Source organism: Wyeomyia smithii, chromosome 2, assembly GCF_029784165.1.
Source record: "Wyeomyia smithii strain HCP4-BCI-WySm-NY-G18 chromosome 2, ASM2978416v1, whole genome shotgun sequence".
NCBI classification, from domain to species: Eukaryota; Metazoa; Arthropoda; class Insecta; order Diptera; family Culicidae; genus Wyeomyia; species Wyeomyia smithii.
This window is the reverse complement of record NC_073695.1, coordinates 31,870,940-31,888,316: the sequence shown is the minus strand read 5'-3', so window position 1 is coordinate 31,888,316 and position 17,377 is coordinate 31,870,940. Positions and strand designations below refer to the sequence as shown.

At 39.8% G+C, this 17,377-nt stretch overlaps 2 protein-coding genes across 5 annotated transcripts in view; one reads left to right on the top strand and one right to left on the bottom strand.

Moving 5' to 3' along the window:
• The first annotated feature begins 8,215 nt into the window (after positions 1 to 8,215).
• LOC129726151 (RING finger protein narya-like) lies at positions 8,216 to 10,381 on the top strand. 2 transcript variants are annotated; one of them, XM_055682840.1, is made up of 8 exons: positions 8,218 to 8,446; positions 8,961 to 9,025; positions 9,086 to 9,208; positions 9,263 to 9,466; positions 9,531 to 9,545; positions 9,605 to 9,772; positions 9,835 to 9,858; positions 9,930 to 10,381. In XM_055682840.1, the coding sequence occupies exons 1-8, from the start codon at positions 8,326 to 8,328 to the stop codon at positions 10,059 to 10,061; spliced, it is 852 nt and encodes a 283-aa protein (XP_055538815.1). In that variant the 5' UTR covers positions 8,218 to 8,325; the 3' UTR covers positions 10,062 to 10,381. The 2 variants fall into 2 exon arrangements, with proteins under 2 accessions (XP_055538816.1, XP_055538815.1); XM_055682841.1 differs by lacking the exon at positions 9,531 to 9,545 and having other exon boundaries at positions 8,216 to 8,446.
• An 82-nt stretch (positions 10,382 to 10,463) lies between these two features.
• Positions 10,464 to 17,377, bottom strand: part of LOC129726150 (serine/threonine-protein phosphatase 4 regulatory subunit 1-like) — a 345,895-nt gene continuing 338,981 nt past the window's right edge. For all 3 annotated transcript variants that reach the window (XM_055682839.1, XM_055682837.1, XM_055682838.1), the window contains 5 exons: positions 12,458 to 13,983; positions 11,953 to 12,400; positions 11,774 to 11,896; positions 11,582 to 11,717; positions 10,464 to 11,515 (listed from right to left, as the gene is read on the bottom strand). In XM_055682839.1, coding sequence (XP_055538814.1) covers positions 11,142 to 11,515; positions 11,582 to 11,717; positions 11,774 to 11,896; positions 11,953 to 12,400; positions 12,458 to 13,983 — 2,607 coding nt within the window. In that variant the 3' untranslated portion in view covers positions 10,464 to 11,141. The remainder of the gene's footprint in view (positions 11,516 to 11,581; positions 11,718 to 11,773; positions 11,897 to 11,952; positions 12,401 to 12,457; positions 13,984 to 17,377) is intronic.

Here is a 17,377-nt window from a genome sequence, read left to right as displayed (position 1 = left end):
ATCAGTGGTGGTCAATCAAGCTCAAATTCAAGCTCTTGAATTTATCATTATTCCTTGAAACTGCAACTAAAAGAATTTGGAATATTCACACATTCATTCAACACACATTCAACATTTTTTTAAACTCAACATTCGAGTTCAAAAACTCACGTTCAGACAAAGTTTGCTCTTCCATGCGAGTGAAGAGTAAGGTGTAGGTCATTCACGCAGCACCTGACAATCAACTGCTCTAGTGCTCACTCTCGTTCGATCTGCGCAGAAAAACGAAGCGAAATGCCGAAATTTTACACTTGAAACCGAAATTTTGCACCGCAAAACCCCCCGCAAAAGCACCCTCTCCTAATCTAATTTTATCCAGTATTTGAAAAAGAAAGCAGGAATTTTAAGTGTGTTTACAGTCAATGTGATTTATTTTATGGGGAATAAATAGCAAGCAGGGTAGTTTTCTGACAAACGTCAGCAGTGTAAGATCTGGACTTAGGCCGATGACATAGAAGTGCGAATAGCGTCGCGAAGCGATTTATGCTGCCGTGGTTAAATGTACAGCTCTATTTATCGCTGTACATTTAACCACGGCAACGAAAATCGCTTCGCGACGCTATTCGCGTTTACTATGTCATCGCCCTTAGTCCTTAGGGTCCTTATGTTTATTGCTATTCCACCGAATAATCCAATTACAACGCCAACTTATCTCGAATTCGGCTAATGTTTTTGTTTGTCAGCTGGCGGTAATCAATTTGCCTACTCGTGAGAGGTTTGCCAAGCACGGTGTAGATGCTATGGGGACATCTTCAGTAGGTGTTTCCCCACGCAGTCTTTCAAGATTTCGCGAAGTTCAGAGCAGGTGCTTCTGCAATAAAAAACATGATGAAATGATTACTTCCAACTTAAATAGTAAGTCCAAAAGTCCAAAACTCCAACAAACGAGATTCTCCTCTTGAATCCTCTTTGCATGGATGAATACTGGATTTGTGACCATATCAGACTTTTTAACCATTTGCCAGAAACGTGAGTTAATCAGCTTTTGTAACTTTAACTGCAAAAGTGACATTATGAAATCTTTCTGCTGATGCAAGCATGCAACCATCTGGTAAGCTGATCTCCATCTGGTTTCACAATCTAAGAACAGCAGTTTATTGATATGATCTACACATTTAAAAAATTTCGCCGAATCTCGGCATTGTTTGTGCCGAGATTTGGACAGCCGAGTGCTCGGCAACCATCTCGGCTGAATCTCTTTTGCCGAGAATCTCAGAAAACCAATATTTGACAGATGTCATTTTATGCCGAGAATCGCGGTACACAGTTGACTGTGCTCTCGGCAAATCCAGCCGAGAAGCGGCAAACCAGTCTAACGACCTTTCGGTTATATAAGCTGAATGTTCGGCACAGTAAAGAGCCGTTTTTTCAGTGGAATCCAATCGCAGAAAATAGTGTTGCTGTGAATCAGGTAGTTTTCTTTCAAAAGATAAATTATAAGCTCGATGAGTTTTAGTAAGTAAAGAAATTTATTCATACTAAATCTTGAATACTTATCTTTATCTTGCTCGCCAGTAGGGCATTGCGCTAAACATCTAATCTAAAATTACGTCTAATGCCTATCCCTAAAACAAATAAAATATTGTATTCACACGATTTGAAACTACACTTTTTAAGTTCCAGCCACTTCCCCCCAAACTGTACTACATTTTTTTCTTGTACCGGATTGTAAACACTTGTAATTTGCACAAATTTCAGCCAAACTTGTATCCGATTCCTGTTTGCTCACCCGTAACACGCATAAATTTGCACTAAGAAAAATAGCGGCAACTCGTTCATGAGAATGACAGCTGTATTGCCGAAAAACGGCAACGAGTAAAATTTGTGCCGAGATACCTGTAATGTTTTTGCTGACCTCGGCATCAACAGTGTTTAACGATAAATTCGGCAAAAATAGAGACGAGATTCGTCAAGCTTAGTTTTTAAGACGAAGTCTCGGCAAAATGATCTGACAACTGTCGGCAACCGGCATTTTTTTGCTGTAATACCGGTTGAATTCAAAGTTGCCGAGTAAACTCGGATGTTTTTTTGCCGAGCTCGAGATCCAGTTTTAAGTGTGTAGACGGAACGAGTTGGAATATGCCTGTGTTCGCATTATCTACTCTTGAGCTTTGTTCTATGTAGAGTATCAAACTATTAAAATTAGCCAATGGATCTCACACAGCAGCTACTCACTATCGACTTAGAAAAATTTGGCCGTCTTTTCTAGCTGCTTTGTTTTTTTTTTTGGTTTTGAAACAAAAACCAACCTCAAAAAACTGATTTCTCATCTGTCAGCTTTCTATGTTTTTTGCAGTGCGCAACTTTTCAAAACTAAAATATTTGGCGAATCGAAAGGCAAAACTTTCTCAAATTTCTCATTGAATCGAAACACAGATGCTCCGCCAAATATTTCGACTTGCAAGAGTGCTCCGCTGAGCAAAAAATATGCACGCTCGTTCACTTTTACTATGAATTAAGCAGAAGTTACTCAGTTTCGTATTTTTATTTTAAATGCCGAAAAATGAGTGACATCCATTAGCAAAACTGATTAACTATTACCACAGACAGACGTCCAAGCAAGAACAAAATTGATCGGAAATTCCGTGTAAATTTTCAAAGACAATTGCGTTATAAATCACTCGTATACTAGTGCCGCCTGGTGACCTTATCGCTACAATACATTTTTTTTTCGCTGGTGTATGAGTCTGACGTCACTGGTAGCGCTATCTGGTTACGGATTGATACTTTAAAAATCTTTACACAAGTTTGGAACTCAGCTTGGACGTCTGTCTGTGCTATTACTCAGTTTCTATATAATGCTGTTCTACTCTTTTTTGAGTAACCGCTCATTTTGTTTCTTCGGTCCGCATGTCCAAGGCGAGTCAAGCGTTGATTGTTTGGAACAAGTTTAAAAAAACTGAAATGGATAGTATAGGTTATATTAGGGGTATGTATATTATCTCTGTATTCAATAGGATTTGTCAAAAATAATATATTTCATCAAGGGGTTATGTACCTTTTTAGATTTCGAAAAATCGAAAAAAAATTATTACATTATCTTAAAGTACAACATCTTGAGAACATTTCTACAAATTTTCATAAAGATCTGAGATTTAGACTTTACACGCGTTTATCTCGGAATGGTGTTTTTTCAAAAAAGACTATGACGTGTTTACGATTTCGGTGAAACTACTGAACCGGTTTTTTCATCTTTTTTAAATGTTCGTTATTAAATTCCCCGGTCGTTGAACGATCGTTTTTTTAAACACGAAGTTCAAGTTTGCCGAAAAAAAAATTTTTTTGCAATTCTCGAGGAACATTTCAAAAGGTCCTATCTGACATTTGTAAACAAAACCCAATTTATGCGTATTCGTTTGAAAGTGCTTCTTGTCTTTAAGCTCATTGAAAAAAATGGTTTTTGATCTCTATAAAAAAATTAGAGTATGTGAAAAACGTCCAATTTGACAAGTAATACAATATCGCACAGCTTTCTGATTGGACCTTTTTACCTGCTAGTACACCAATCTAATATTCGAATAAAAACTTCGACAGATGCAGATTGGACCTCGAAGATTAAATTGTTGCAAAACTGGATGAATGTTTTTTATTGGTAAAATGCAGTGAAAAAAAAGAAAATGGAGTTCGTTTCGTCTAACCACGGTGAGGTTGTAGAATTACTTTGGAATTTCTTGAGTAATTTTTCATATTTTGTTATGCTAGATGCCGCAGAGAAAATTGATGACGCAAATCGGAGTCCAAAGACTAGAAACCACATGGAAATCTTTTTCAGCGGTTGTGTGAAGGAAAAGTTTAATGCCATCATTTCTGTGAAAATTAAACTAAATGTTAAAGCTAAAAAACAATTTCAGATGTTAACTCGTCATTCGGCAGTCAATACCATCCCCGGTCAAGCCACTGCCGTTCTACTGACTCTGGAATTACTAAGCGCGAAGTTAGACGACCTGAGAAAACTTATGCCATATGTTAAACAAAAGGGTGCAAGATGCAAGATTTTTCAAAAACGTTAGTTCCTCCCAAAAAAGGCAGACGGGCTAAAAATAAAATACCTGACCACTTAAAGGCGGAATAAAAAAAAAAAAAAACAAATAAAATAAGAAACAAAATGGTTGAGATGTTTCCTTTTATTGTATGTTTTTTTTTTTATCAAACCGTATTAGATATTTTTACATATTACATTTTCCTTCTTAATTGAATTTTCCCTCTTAATTGAGCTTAACATTCCTAGTTTCTACCTGATCAGCTACTTCATCATTTGCGGTCATTTCATAGACCACTACACTGCCACCGCCTGCCTTTATGATCAAGTGGGTAATGGATTTCTTTTTTTATCTACAAAGAAGAATTTGATGTAAGAAAAATGTTGGTCAAAAAAAATTACATAAGAAAAGGTAAATAATATTTTCATGGAAATAAATTTCGAATTCGAATATCATACGTTAATTATAAAAATAGATTTGCTCGTAATAAGTTTTTGGAGCCATGAAATCAAGGTTCAATGTGTCGCTAATATTAATCAAGAGACCAATCAGATAGGTCCTATGTGATAACGAAAAAAACATTGGTCCTATGCAACAAAACCATCAATAAAAAAAAGATAAAAAAAGCGTTGGAGGGGAAGACAACATTCTTTCTTTACTTTTCAGATCATAAAAGTGATTAAATTGTATTTCTGTAGAGATTGGCAATTGAAAAAGATTTACAAAACTTCAAGTTCATTTTCGTCTGATTAGCATCGATGTCAGATAGGACCTTTTGAAATGTTTCTCTAGATTTTTCGGCGTTCAATACATGTTTTTCTCGGGAAAAACATTTCAATTTGCACTGGAAACAGAATACTCTTAAAAACGATCGTTAAGATAACCGGCACACTTCGAAACTAATGAAATAAAATGAGTTTTTTATTTCAGTTGATCTGCTGCGTCGCTATCGTAAACACCGCAAACCTCTTCCAAAAAAAAACATTTTGGATAAACTGCCATTACTCCCCACATAATTGATATTTCTTATAAACAAACGTGTTTTGTTGTTGTTCAATAACTGAACTCTCAGAAAATTACTACTTTTATGCAGTCGCAAGGGTGTTACACGCCTGAAAAAATTTCAAACTTTGCTCTTTTTTCTCGAACAAAAAGGTATATAACTCCTTGACTTTTTTAAATTGGATTGTTTAGCTATATAAGTTTTTACATCATCTGAAAGAGCTGCATTTTCTAAGCAAAATGTGATTTTTAAAAATTTCCTATCGTTACCATTTAATTATTAAATCACAGATCAAAACTGCTCGAAATCGCTACAATGACATTTCGCCCATATACCAACTGTCATTGTAGCGATTTAGAGTTATTTTTATTTTTCATTTAAAAATCGAAGGACAATGAAACATCACGTTTTGCTCAGAAAATTACACTTTTTTAGATTATATATAAAAATCAGAAATCCGTGAGTAGCTAAGTAAACCAATTTAACCCTCTCTCTTCCATGATTACTCTAGAGCACCATAGGTTCAAGGGTTACCATCTCAACAAAGGTGTAAACGAGATAGCATATCACCGCCTCTTTTCATACATCTTTATCTTACTACTGACAGCGGGCACAAATTAATTTAAGCCCAGGACATGAGTTCATTGTCATTCACTGTTACTCGGTATAGGGATGCCAAAGGCTTGGTTCAGATACCAAAATTCTTTCGAAATAATTACCAATGCTACTCAAATTGTATAAATATGTTCTTAAACAATTTACTGAATTATACTGATTATACGCTTTTAAAATTAGAAACCACAAGTGACATAAGGACAACCCTGCCCTCAAGAAATTATGCACTATAAAAAATCGACACGTTACTGCCAAGTGGATTCCACTTACTTCTGTGCTAATAAATGAAACATTTCATAGCAAAGCCTTGGTGCTACATTTTACATCTAATTGGAATACACTTACGTTTCACTTCGCAGTACAAAATCAAGTGTCTTACTCTTTGGTTTGCCATGTCATGCATACCAAAATCAATCTTTTTACACTCAGATTTCAATGGTAGAACGCGTCAAATGCCAAAATACGTCTAAATACCGTGAATTCCATTAAAAATCGTTATGGGTCGACCTGTTAAAACGATTGGGTTGGTTTATTGTTATTCATGTGTAAAGAGCATTTGGTATGAGCGTGTGATTTTTTTCAGTGTGCCACATTCCACGAAAAGAAAATTTAAAAAAATGTAAATTTTTAGTTTAAAAATGAGAGAAATACTACAAGGTATACAGCCCTAGAGGTTGTATGAAATTGTGGCGTAGAACTAAATGTATACATTATATGCTGCGATAAACTGTTCATAGGCAACACTACCGTTTTTTTTTTTATTCTCGCTTATTTTCCGTCGGTCTAGTTCCGCCACTGTTGTGGCCAATCACCGACGCCCAGGGAGGCGACTCCACACCCAGGACCCTAACTCACGACCCGTTTATTAACGGACCGGCGCCAACGGCTTTACTTCCTCATGCGATGGAAGGCGTGATCCCAGAGATTTTTCGCCTCAGAAAATCTCCCGGTGTCGGCTAGGATTGAATCTAGACCAGTTGGGTTGGTTGTGAGTGGATCACGCCACCTCACAACCATCGACACCTATGTCGGCGGTGGGATTCGAACCCAGGCGTCAAGCGTGGTTGGCGGAGACGTTACCAACCACACTAGGCCCCCGCCTCATACCGTTTTTATTTGATGGTCGTTATTGTAAAACTAACGATGCATGAATACATGAAAATTTTACACTAGTAGCAATTGCGAAAATTCTCATAACTCTCATCTTCAAGCATTTGCAGTTCTAAAAAGAACCGATTCCATAATCTACAGTTCAAAATGTGTGCTATAGAGCGCTGATGATCGCACCACCACCGGTAGTATTGAATATTTTGTTGGCCGCGCATAAAATTTGCTCTCCGCAGTGCCCTCCAGTAGCTGTGCCAGCAAAATATCCTGCAGCGTACGATGATAACTGTTGCTGCCGTATAAAAAATAAAGGTAACATGCTCCGCACTGCTTGGAAGTTGACTCGTATGCAGCTCTCGTTTCTCAATGTCGCGTACCTCTAACAGCTATACTCCACTCGCTGTTGTGTGACAAACTAGACTGAAGCTAAATTTTCTACACGCAGTCTTTTGTATCGAGCTGCCATTTTTTGACATTAGGGCGTGGCCACACAGCTTGGAGAAAGAGGAACAAACCAAAACACTTTGTTGAGTCAAAATATGTAGGCAGTGGAATTTATTTCGTCTATGTTATTGTTATCTGTGCTCGGGAAGCAAGCCAATAACGAGGGAAATGTATGGGAAAGCTTGACCTTGGAACTTTTCCCCTTTTTCCACCTGCTTAATAAAGCAACAATGTTGAACATTATATCAGAAAATTGTTATACATTTTATCTATCCACCGACATATGAATGACTAAGATGCATTAAGTCGTTCGCTCGCTATAATCGTTTGAAATCTGACGCAACATTTGCCAGTTTCATTTTCAATTTCACAAAGTGTAATCTAGTATAGAAAACAAAGACGTAGTCCTACGCCAAAATCGTAGATTTAAGAAAAATTAGGTAGTGCCTTTTGAAAAGTCGGTCATTGATTAGTATAAAAAGCAGGTTTTTTTTAAATCAAAAACCCCTATTACAACACTTTTCATCCACTCCTAACAACATTGCATTGTTTTTTTTTTTTTGTTACATTACTTGGTTAGTACCCTGACGTTAAAGTTCCAGTTGAAAATCGAAATAAAGATTCGCGACTTTCGAATTTTTCACCTTATGCACAATGCGCATAATGTCGTATCTACTGCGCTGTATAGCGCATCATATGCACTAAACAGCGCAATAGATGCAACATAAACAATAATGTGGTAAAAAATGATGTTGTAAGTCGATTTTTCGATTTTCAGCTGGAACGGTAACATTATCAACATTAAATATAGACTTGGATAAAAATCAGGAAACCGTGTAAAGCTTTAGAACCCAATTGCGAAAAGCCTAAAGCACAGCAAACATGCGCGAACGCAAGCGGGCAGGCCATTCATTTCATTAGACCTTTTACGTCCTATTGGAAATGTAATCACTGAAAAGCTGCACGTGAAAGCTTTCAGGAAGCTTAACTTGTACACAATTCCATTTCATCAGATTCCGTCGGCTAGTTTTGATTCATCGTTGTGCTTTTTCCAATGACAGTTGTAGCGGTAATCGCGTCGCGTGGTGTTTATTCGTCGTTAAAATACGTTTATGAAAACGTAATAAATCAAATTCCATGGCCGCGATACAATGGATTCATTGCAATCTGTGCTATTATATGTTGTCCCAGAAGGGGCGAAAATTCTACACTACGAGTTGCTTACATGTGATATGCAAAAATTGTACAATCCACAGTAGTGAGTATATAATAATGATTAGATATCCAGGTGGTGGCATATGTAGGAGCTACATATTAGAGATGGCCGGTTTGATGTTTTTCAAACCCGTACCCGACCCGAACCCGAATTTTTTTTTCTGTAGAAACTTGTGCCCGACCCGAACCCGAACTTTTTTTATTCGTTCAAACCCGAATCCGAAAATTTTATTTCTATGAAACCCGACCCGACCCCGAAATTGTGGAACCCGAACCCGAGATTTCATAGATTTTATAGTCGGGTTTCGGGTTTTCATATCCAAACCCGACCTGAACCCGAACCCGAAATTTTTTTTTCACCAAACCCGAGCCCGACCCGTACCCGACACTTTCAAAATTTTTCAAACCCGAACCCGGCGGGTACGGGTCGGGTTCGGGTTTGAAAACCCGAAACCCGACCATCTCTACTACATATGACCAACATCGAATATTTCAAAGCTCGTAGCTCCTACACACTGCCACCTTAAGCATTCTATTCAATTTGTGCTCAATTCTAGATCGTGGAACCCTTTGTCCAGTTTGCAAACGGCAAGGAATTCGTTTGGCTGAAATATGTAACTCGGTAAAAGCAATAACTGATTGCTGTGGTTTTACATTTTGAAGGTCTCACTCTGCTTTTCAGATGGATAGTAAGATAAAAAAATTGTTCAGTCCCACTGTAGCTTCAGAGATAGAATCCTTATTACATGCACTAAACTTCCAATATAAACAAAAACAGCATCTGATTACCAAAATCATTGCAACCGTGGGTAACGTTTTAGTACATATACCCAACAATCTTTGATTGGTTATTTCATAGGAAGATAAAATGGACCAACTAGAGCAAGCGGAGCAGGATCTCAAACAAAAGATAGCAAATTGTCTGCAAAACTACAAAAAGCTTCGTAGCCATCGTAAGAGTTTAGAAGAACAACTATCGTCGCCGGAGTTCGCCTTTAGGAACTCCAAAACTTCACCGCAATTTTTCGACAGCCCTTCCAGTGATGGTCTAAGAACTAGCAGCGTAAGTTTACGAGAATCTCTTTATCAAGTCTTTCTTGATTCTACTTTTTCGTTTGTTCTAGCAGAGTTCGTTTTTGAAGGTATAAGGCGTTGATAGAGGGATGCTTATCAACATGATCTGAAATTTTCTTTTAATCAGGGTGCTTCTTCATCATCGAGTTCGAACAAATCGGAGGGATTTGGAAGCTCTAGTAGTGGTAGTGATCAACCGGGGCGTAGACACGGTCGGTTGGCTAGTAACTCGAAGCCCGAACGTCACTCCAAACGTTCAGCGAACCTCCCTGGCAGCGGATCTCAGGATAGCAGTGTAAGATTTTTCTTTTTATATTGGGCTTCAGAAATATTTTAACTCTACTTTCACTATTCTAGCGGGATTCATTTTTGGATATGAAGGTAAGCTTTGAAAATTAAGCATTTTTATCAGCCATTTGAAGAAAAGTCTAATTTTAACTATCCTTTGTTAGCGGTTTTCCACACCACACTCTTCCGACAGGTCAGTAAACTTTGGAACCACACCCTCCAGTGGCGCTAATTCAACATCTAACATTAGCAAAATGCTTCATGGGATGGCAATTTCCCGAGATGATGATTTTTGATTGTATAAAGATTGAATCTTTCCATTGTTACTATAATTGTTATTTTTTTTTGTCGGTGTATTGAATTGGCTAAGTCAAGTTGTTCTATTTAATTCTGAAGTTATATCCAATACATATTAGAACAAACTTCAGTAAAAGACAATAGGAAATATTAGTAAAAAATCAATCGGAAGAACGCTTTTCAAACTAGGAAAGATCCTGTTTTGATGATTCAGTGCACTTTTTTGATTACATGTCTAGGGACATAACCTCAATTATGAGTGAAACAATCACATAGCCAACGAATTCTACTGAAATATACATTATCTACCTCTGCTTAACTTGCAGCCTATTGACGTTTCGAAACTAATAGTAATTGCCTTCTTTCACTTTTCCATTTCGCCCGAGTACTTCACAAAATCGTTTCGATTAACTACAATATATATTCATTTAGCTTTCACATTGCCCAGGTAAAGTCTTGTGAATTGCATCGCTTGATTTTTCTTGTTTCTATTTTTTTTCTTGTGAACATAATAATTGATGATATCATACTGCTACTCTAGTCGATACCTTATCAAGAGAATAAGAACTCAACAACTAATGCTCTCTAGTTCTGTCCTTCAACGGATCGCATTGTTTTTCGAGCGTTGCTTGCTGAACACGCTAGCGCGTGCGCGCCTCGTACTTTGTGGTGTTAGAGAAAATAAAATCTAAACAGTCTGAAGTAAAATAATGATTTTTAGTATCAGAGTACACACATTTGGCCGTTTTCAAGCTCGCGCTTCAAGATTGTACATTTGGAATATCAAAAGAAATGTTTCGGTTTTGTTGAGTTAAAAACAAACTAAAAAAAAAAACAGAATACTTTCCTTGCCGCGTTTGGATCGAATTAAAAGACAATTACCCAATCAGGTTGTTTTTCTTGATTTCTATACAATTGAGCGTTGGGTAATTTAATTTGAAAAAGGCGGCGTATTAGGTGCTCCTAAAAACTGTGGACTTGAACTAATAGCTAATAATTTCAGGTGGATGACAGGTTTTGTTCCTTAATTCCTAGGTAGGTGCCTACAGATAGCGTAATATGTGAGCGATGCCATTCTTTTAAAACTCGTACTCCTGTTGCTGGTTAACATCGAAGTACCACGTATCGTTGCTAAGGTTTGGAAACTCCAGCTGTTGCGGCTGATGATGATGATGCTGCTGCTGGTGTTGTTCTTCCGATTCCTCCGTCGTAGCGGGATGCGGTGGTGGGGGAGGAGACGACAGCGATGAGGTGGAAGAAGTTGACGAACTCGAGCCGGAATCGATGGTGGAACCGGTGGCAGTCATTTCCGGGGCACCAGCTGCAATGGAATCGTCCTCTGGGCAGTGATACCCATCGATTTGGCCGCGAACATCCCGGTCCGGATCGGAGCGTAACTTGGCTAACACCTGTTCGATGGCGTCGGCATCCGGGCAGGTCGGAGAAAAGCTTGCTGCAAAGGAACGACACTGTTGTAAAGACATGGGAGAGAAATTGGAGCATTGAAATCATTACTTACCATGTGGCAGGATGATATCTTTCAGGCACTTGCCTAGCTGTATTCTGACATTGGGCACAGTGTCACCCACCAGAGCTAGAATATTGTTGAGCACATATTTGCGGAATGTTTCCACTTCGATGTTACCAGTCTCCAACTGCGAAAACATTATGAAATTCAACTAAGGGTTTGGTCCCAAACTAAAAAAATTACCATTTTTCCTGCCGTAATAATATAGGTCTGCCGGCGACGCCAAAACACGTTGTTGGCAAAATGTTCAGTAAAGAATTTGAATACCGCCCCATTCTTCTGAAATTCTTGCGTGCATTCGACAAACTGTAAGCGAACAGATAATGTAGCAATGCACTGAATTAGTAAGCAAATAAACCTACCGCATCCACTCCCGCTTTCCGCACAAAGTCGTACTTGTCCATCATCAGACGCATCGCAAGGCCCGTCAGGTACAGCAGACAATTTTCCTTGCGAATCTTCGTGTGTATCTTAACCAGTTGAATCAACTGACGTGCGATAGCCTCACGGAAGCGCCAGTTCATCATGTTGAGTGGCGGCTTCAAGCACAGACTAATCTGGTCCATGAGCGTTTCGTGTTCGCTTCCGTCGATAACTTTGAGAAACTCGGCCAACGTATTCACCACCTCGATTTTAATTTCATCCGAGTCCATCAGAAACTCCGTGTACGGTGCCACAAGGTCGCGAGTGGCGTGCTCACGGCCGATTATCAGTGCAACCTTACTGATGGAGGCGGCCATCGTCCGGCGAACCGTGGTCTGGATATCGTTACAGAGCGCAAAAAAGTGACTGCTTAAAATAGGCCAAAACCTGCAACAAAACATAGTTTTGAGTTAAGACACACAAGAGTAAAAAAGCAAAACATACTTCTCGCCAAAGGTCAGCACGATGGCAGGAAAATTATACGCACACTCGTAGCACAGTTCCTTGTTGATGTTTTTCATATGGACGAAATCCTCCAGCAGATTCCACTCTACCTCTTCGTTTTGCCATTTGATCAAATCTTTAAGGCGTTCGCTTTCCTTGCCGATAGCGAGAGCTCCAATCCCCGCACTGACAGCATCCAGATGCTGATGGAACGATCCGACGCTGCCGGCAGTGGTCTTTTGGTGTTGCTGCTTAAGATCGGAACAGTAACGTTCGACGTCGATGTCCAGTTTTTCGGACTCCGAATTGTTGATGCTACCGTAGGACGAATCACTATCATTGGCAGGATCATTTTCTGGCATGACTTCACTTTCTACGGGAGCGTTAGTCGTATCTCTCGCATCCGAGGCCACCTTGGAGTTATTATTTTTGTTGTCTTCCTGGCACTCTAGTTCAGTTTTGGCGCTGGGAGTAGCAGCACAGGAGGAAGCATTTGAAGTGGAAGCGCCGATTGCGTTGTTATTGCTGATGTCGGAGTTCTTATTGCTATTGCCATCTTTGCCAAGCGTATTCGCATCGATAAAGTCGAGATCGAGTGGCAGTTCCGGACTGATGTACCAAAATTGGTGCGAATTAAAGCTTTGATCGACGGATTCGTCCTCCGATGGGTGCTCTCCGAAGTGGGAATTCTGTTCGGATGGTTTTTTCTCTGCTTTCTTCTCTTCCCCTTCAGCTTCAGGCACACATTGGTTATTATTGACGTTGTTGTTACTGTTGCTGCTGCTGCTGCCGCTATTGTTGCTAGTATTATCGCTAAATCCAGCAGTTCCTCCTCCATCGCCAGCGTCGTGAGCGCGCAAATTCATCTGGATTTGTATGGCCAGCTCTGATAAATCGTCCTCGTTGAGTTCCCAATCCTCACGGTAATCGTCGGACTCGCTGCCACGACCATTGCCACTGCTTCCCTGCTTGGCGAATGCATCCGAGAAATTGTTTTTCAGTGGCCAACAATAGCGCAAAAATCGGTTGAGCGGATTTTTTTCGTCGTAATTTCTCCCGCCACGATGCAGCTGGACAGGTGGAGGAGCACAGAGGGAACTGGACGACAGCGACTTCCTCACGTAGTACTTGTAAGAGAATTCGGAAATTTTCGAAATACCTCCGACGTCCGAGTTCGACCCGAGGGAAGCTAGATCCGAGCACCGGACGGCATAGACTATCGAGTACAAATACACTTCCACGTTGATCATGTCATCGCCGCGGGCTTTCCACGGTTCCTCGTTGGATTTGACCAGCGACAGCAGAGCGTACCGCTGAATGGAATCCCGGAAGCGTTTCTCGTAGCACTCGAAGTTCTTCAACAGTACATCCGCCGACGGCTGGTTGCCGTAGGTTACACGCCGCATGTCCAACTGCTGGAAGGACTGCTGGTCGGCGGCATTCGTCACCATCAGTTCCAGGTTGCTGTTGTAGGCAAGACCAAGCACTCGCAGCTGGGTGAAGGTTGTGAGGAATTGGCCTAAGTTCTGTGAATGGAGGAGGGTTAGTAATTGCCGATACTGCCGATGTTTTGTTTAATATTGGGGAAGACGTATGAGTTCAGCGCGTGAATCTATACATATAAAAATGCAGTTCTGTCTGTCCGTCTGGTCAATATAGAATTGGAAACTACTGAACCGATTGGCGTAAAAATTTGTTCGAAACCCCTCTTCCTTCTGGAAGGTAGGGATCCCATACAAATGAACCACAAATTTCTGTGCAATTCAAGAACTAATCAAGTAAATAGAACCAAATTTGGCAAGACAACGTTCATTGGAGCAAAAAATATTTTCATAGTGATTTGATACCCCACCTACTTCTGAAAGAGAAGGATCCAATACAAATCAATCATAAATTTCTGCCTACTTCGAGAACTAATCAAGCAAATGGAGGGATCCCTCTTCTAGAAGGGAGGGATCCCATACAAATGAAACGCAAATTTCTGCATAAATCATGAACTAACCAAGCAAATGGAACCAAATTTGGCCTGTGGTTTTTGTGGGCAAGAGATATTTTAATAATGGTTGACCTCTCTTCTGGAGAGGAGGGCTCACATACAAATCAAACACAAATTTCTGCTTAACTTAAAAACTAATCAAGCGAATGAAACCAAATTTGGCCTGTAAAGGTTTTTGGAGGAAAGGATTATGACCATGATGGTTCGACACCCCCTGCCTGCTCTGGAAGTGGGGTGGTTCTGTTTACAAATTAAACACATATTTCAAACATCAATCCGGAAAACATCCTTCAACGATAGGGATGATGCACAAAAACCAAAAACCGACCCTGGAAGCCATTTTTAAATCCACGATGAAAACATGTGGTTTCTAAAAAACAGCCGAAAATGGCCGAATAACAACCAATATCGGTATTTCCGGAACAAGAATAATATCCAGTGGCCAGAAATTTACTCTACATGACAATTAAAATTCAAGACCAAATACCATATTTTTGAAATCGTTATAATAAACAGAAGCCAGAAATGGACCCCAGGCACAATTTAAAGTTATAAGATGGTGACTCTCGATATCTGGAAAACTCGGCTGTTTGCCATGCAGGAAAGCCGCCTTGACATCCATTTGATGAAAATAACAATGCTTCTGTATTCTAAAAACTATTACTTAAGCAGGTATTAGACGAAGCAAATTTTTGCTATTTTTGGTACGGATTTTATTTAGCAAATATTTGCTTCGTGTAATACCTTCTTTAGAGTGCCAATGAGATGTATGAAAAAAAAATGGCCCTCGAATATCGTTTAGCGGTAGGGCTCAAAAGTATCGTCTTCTCGAAAAAAGTCCCCATGCAAAATTTCAGCTCGATCGGACATCAAGAACACGTGCCTCAAAGCGGTCAAAGTTAACGAAAAATATCGATGAAAAACAGCACAGGTAGTGATATGTACTAGAGATGGTCGGGTACGGGTATTTTTACCCGAAACCCGTATCCGACGGGTTCGAGTCGGGTTTAGGGTAACGCCAAAAAATATATTACGGGTTCCGGTCGGGTACGGGTTTGAAAAATTCTCAATTGGTCGGGTACGGGTAATTCGATTTTCGTGCATTATGAGAATTTAATTTTTGACATTTCAAGCCTAGGTGTTTTCTCAATGTCGATAATCGGAAAGTTGGGAGAAGAAATCTCCCATTCTCACTCAACGAGAGATCGCCCAATACCTATTCTGACAGTTGTCGGCAGCGTTTGCACCAAAACCTGCAACCGTTTTGAATTAAATTGAATTTTCGCCGGGCTTTTTTCATATCTGTCAGGGAAACCGCGGATCATTGAGTTGTTTGGTACGAAGCAAATATATGAGATCATCCATTGAGCGGGAACACAACGAACAGAACTGCGACAGATTGATTGTGGCGGATTTTTTAGGATAAAACTTTGGTCACTAGAAATGTACTTTTTACACGTTACAAACAGCACAGTTTCGCCGACTATTTCGAAAACTTTTTAAAAAGCACATACTAAAGTAATTCCTCGATAATTAGCTATTTTTCCAACTAGCAGGAAACAATCCTTGTTGCAGAGAAACAAGGAACAGCTTCACAAGAGGCACCACCGGTTCGTTCGAGCAATCTTTTAACATAGATGGCGAGATTCCACATGGTCCTGGACAAGTGGAATGTTTCAGCTTTCAAATTACGTTCAAAACGTGCGCTCCTGTCACTTGGAATACTCCACCATCAAAACTGTTCTGCGGAGTATCGCATAATGAAGCGTCGATCTGATCTGGCATAGCTACTGAAGGCGAAAAAGCCTTTTTCTGTCAAATTTGCTATCAGACAAAAATTTGGTTCAGCGGGAGTCACATTGTTGTCTAATGTCCTAGTCGGGATACGATTTAGCAGATTTGTACCCATTAGCGCCGTCTCTGACCACATGCGTTTTGATAGGTTTCATTAATCAACATCGTCCTCTCTTTTTCAACCAATATTCTGTTGCCTGCAATGGGATTCCCTTAGGGGCCATCCACATACCACGTGGACAGATTTTCAACGATTTTGACCTCCCCCTCCGTGGACATCTGCCCATATAAATTCTGGAAAAATTGTAAGGACCGTGGACATTAGCCAACCACTCCCAAAGCTGTCCACGTGGTATGTGGATGGCCCCTTATTCCAATAACATTTCTGTGTCTCACGCAAAGTTGGATGGTGTGAAACCAGTACAAAATTGTGCGTTTTCAGAGCAATTTTTGATGTAATTTGTAACCAGTACAAAGATTGGGTGTTGGGCACAACGCAATTAATGCTCTAGCGTTTCTTCAATGTATTTGGCAGCTCCAAACTACTACACCTAAACAGTTTCAACAGGTATCAAGCAGCATTGCAAACCGAGCGAGAAGCAAAACCTTTCTCCTCCTTTCTGCTGACGAGACATATGCTACGCTTTTCGAGTCTTTTGCACAAACGCTCACGAGATACTTTTTCTTCTTCGTGCATTCCTCTGAATAGCAGCAAGCACGCACCGACAGTATGAGTGAGACTAACAACACTGGTATTGGTGCTTATTACGGGAGTCACTTCACGGTGAAATATATTTCACTCTCACGCTCACTTCACTTTTTTAGACCTATTCGCGATTCCACCTCAAGTGAGGTGACAAAAATCACCTCCGTGGAGTGAGATTGACAGTGAAGTGAAATTGAGAATAGGACAAGTGAAATGAGATTGTTTCCCAGCTCAAAAATCTCTAAGTCCCAGAAAGTCGTTTTTCCCGTTTTTTAGTTAACACCAGATATTGACGAAAAAAAATGTTTTTTTCGGTATCGAAAATTTCCTGAACTAGTTTGCATTTTTTTTTCATCGGGCAAAAAAATGTAAATTTGACCGCATTAAGGCACGGATCAAATTCTGATTCGTTTCGTTACTGAAG

Excerpts from the sequence above, each read along its gene's own strand:
- LOC129726151 (XM_055682840.1), top strand. The coding sequence starts at position 8,326 with ATGGCCGCGATACAATGGATTCATTGCAATCTGTGCTATTATATGTTG. Across the intron at positions 8,447-8,960 it reads AAATTGTACAATCCACAGTA|ATCGTGGAACCCTTTGTCCA; the intron begins GTGAGTATATAA and ends GCTCAATTCTAG. Across the intron at positions 9,859-9,929 it reads ATTCATTTTTGGATATGAAG|CGGTTTTCCACACCACACTC; the intron begins GTAAGCTTTGAA and ends ATCCTTTGTTAG.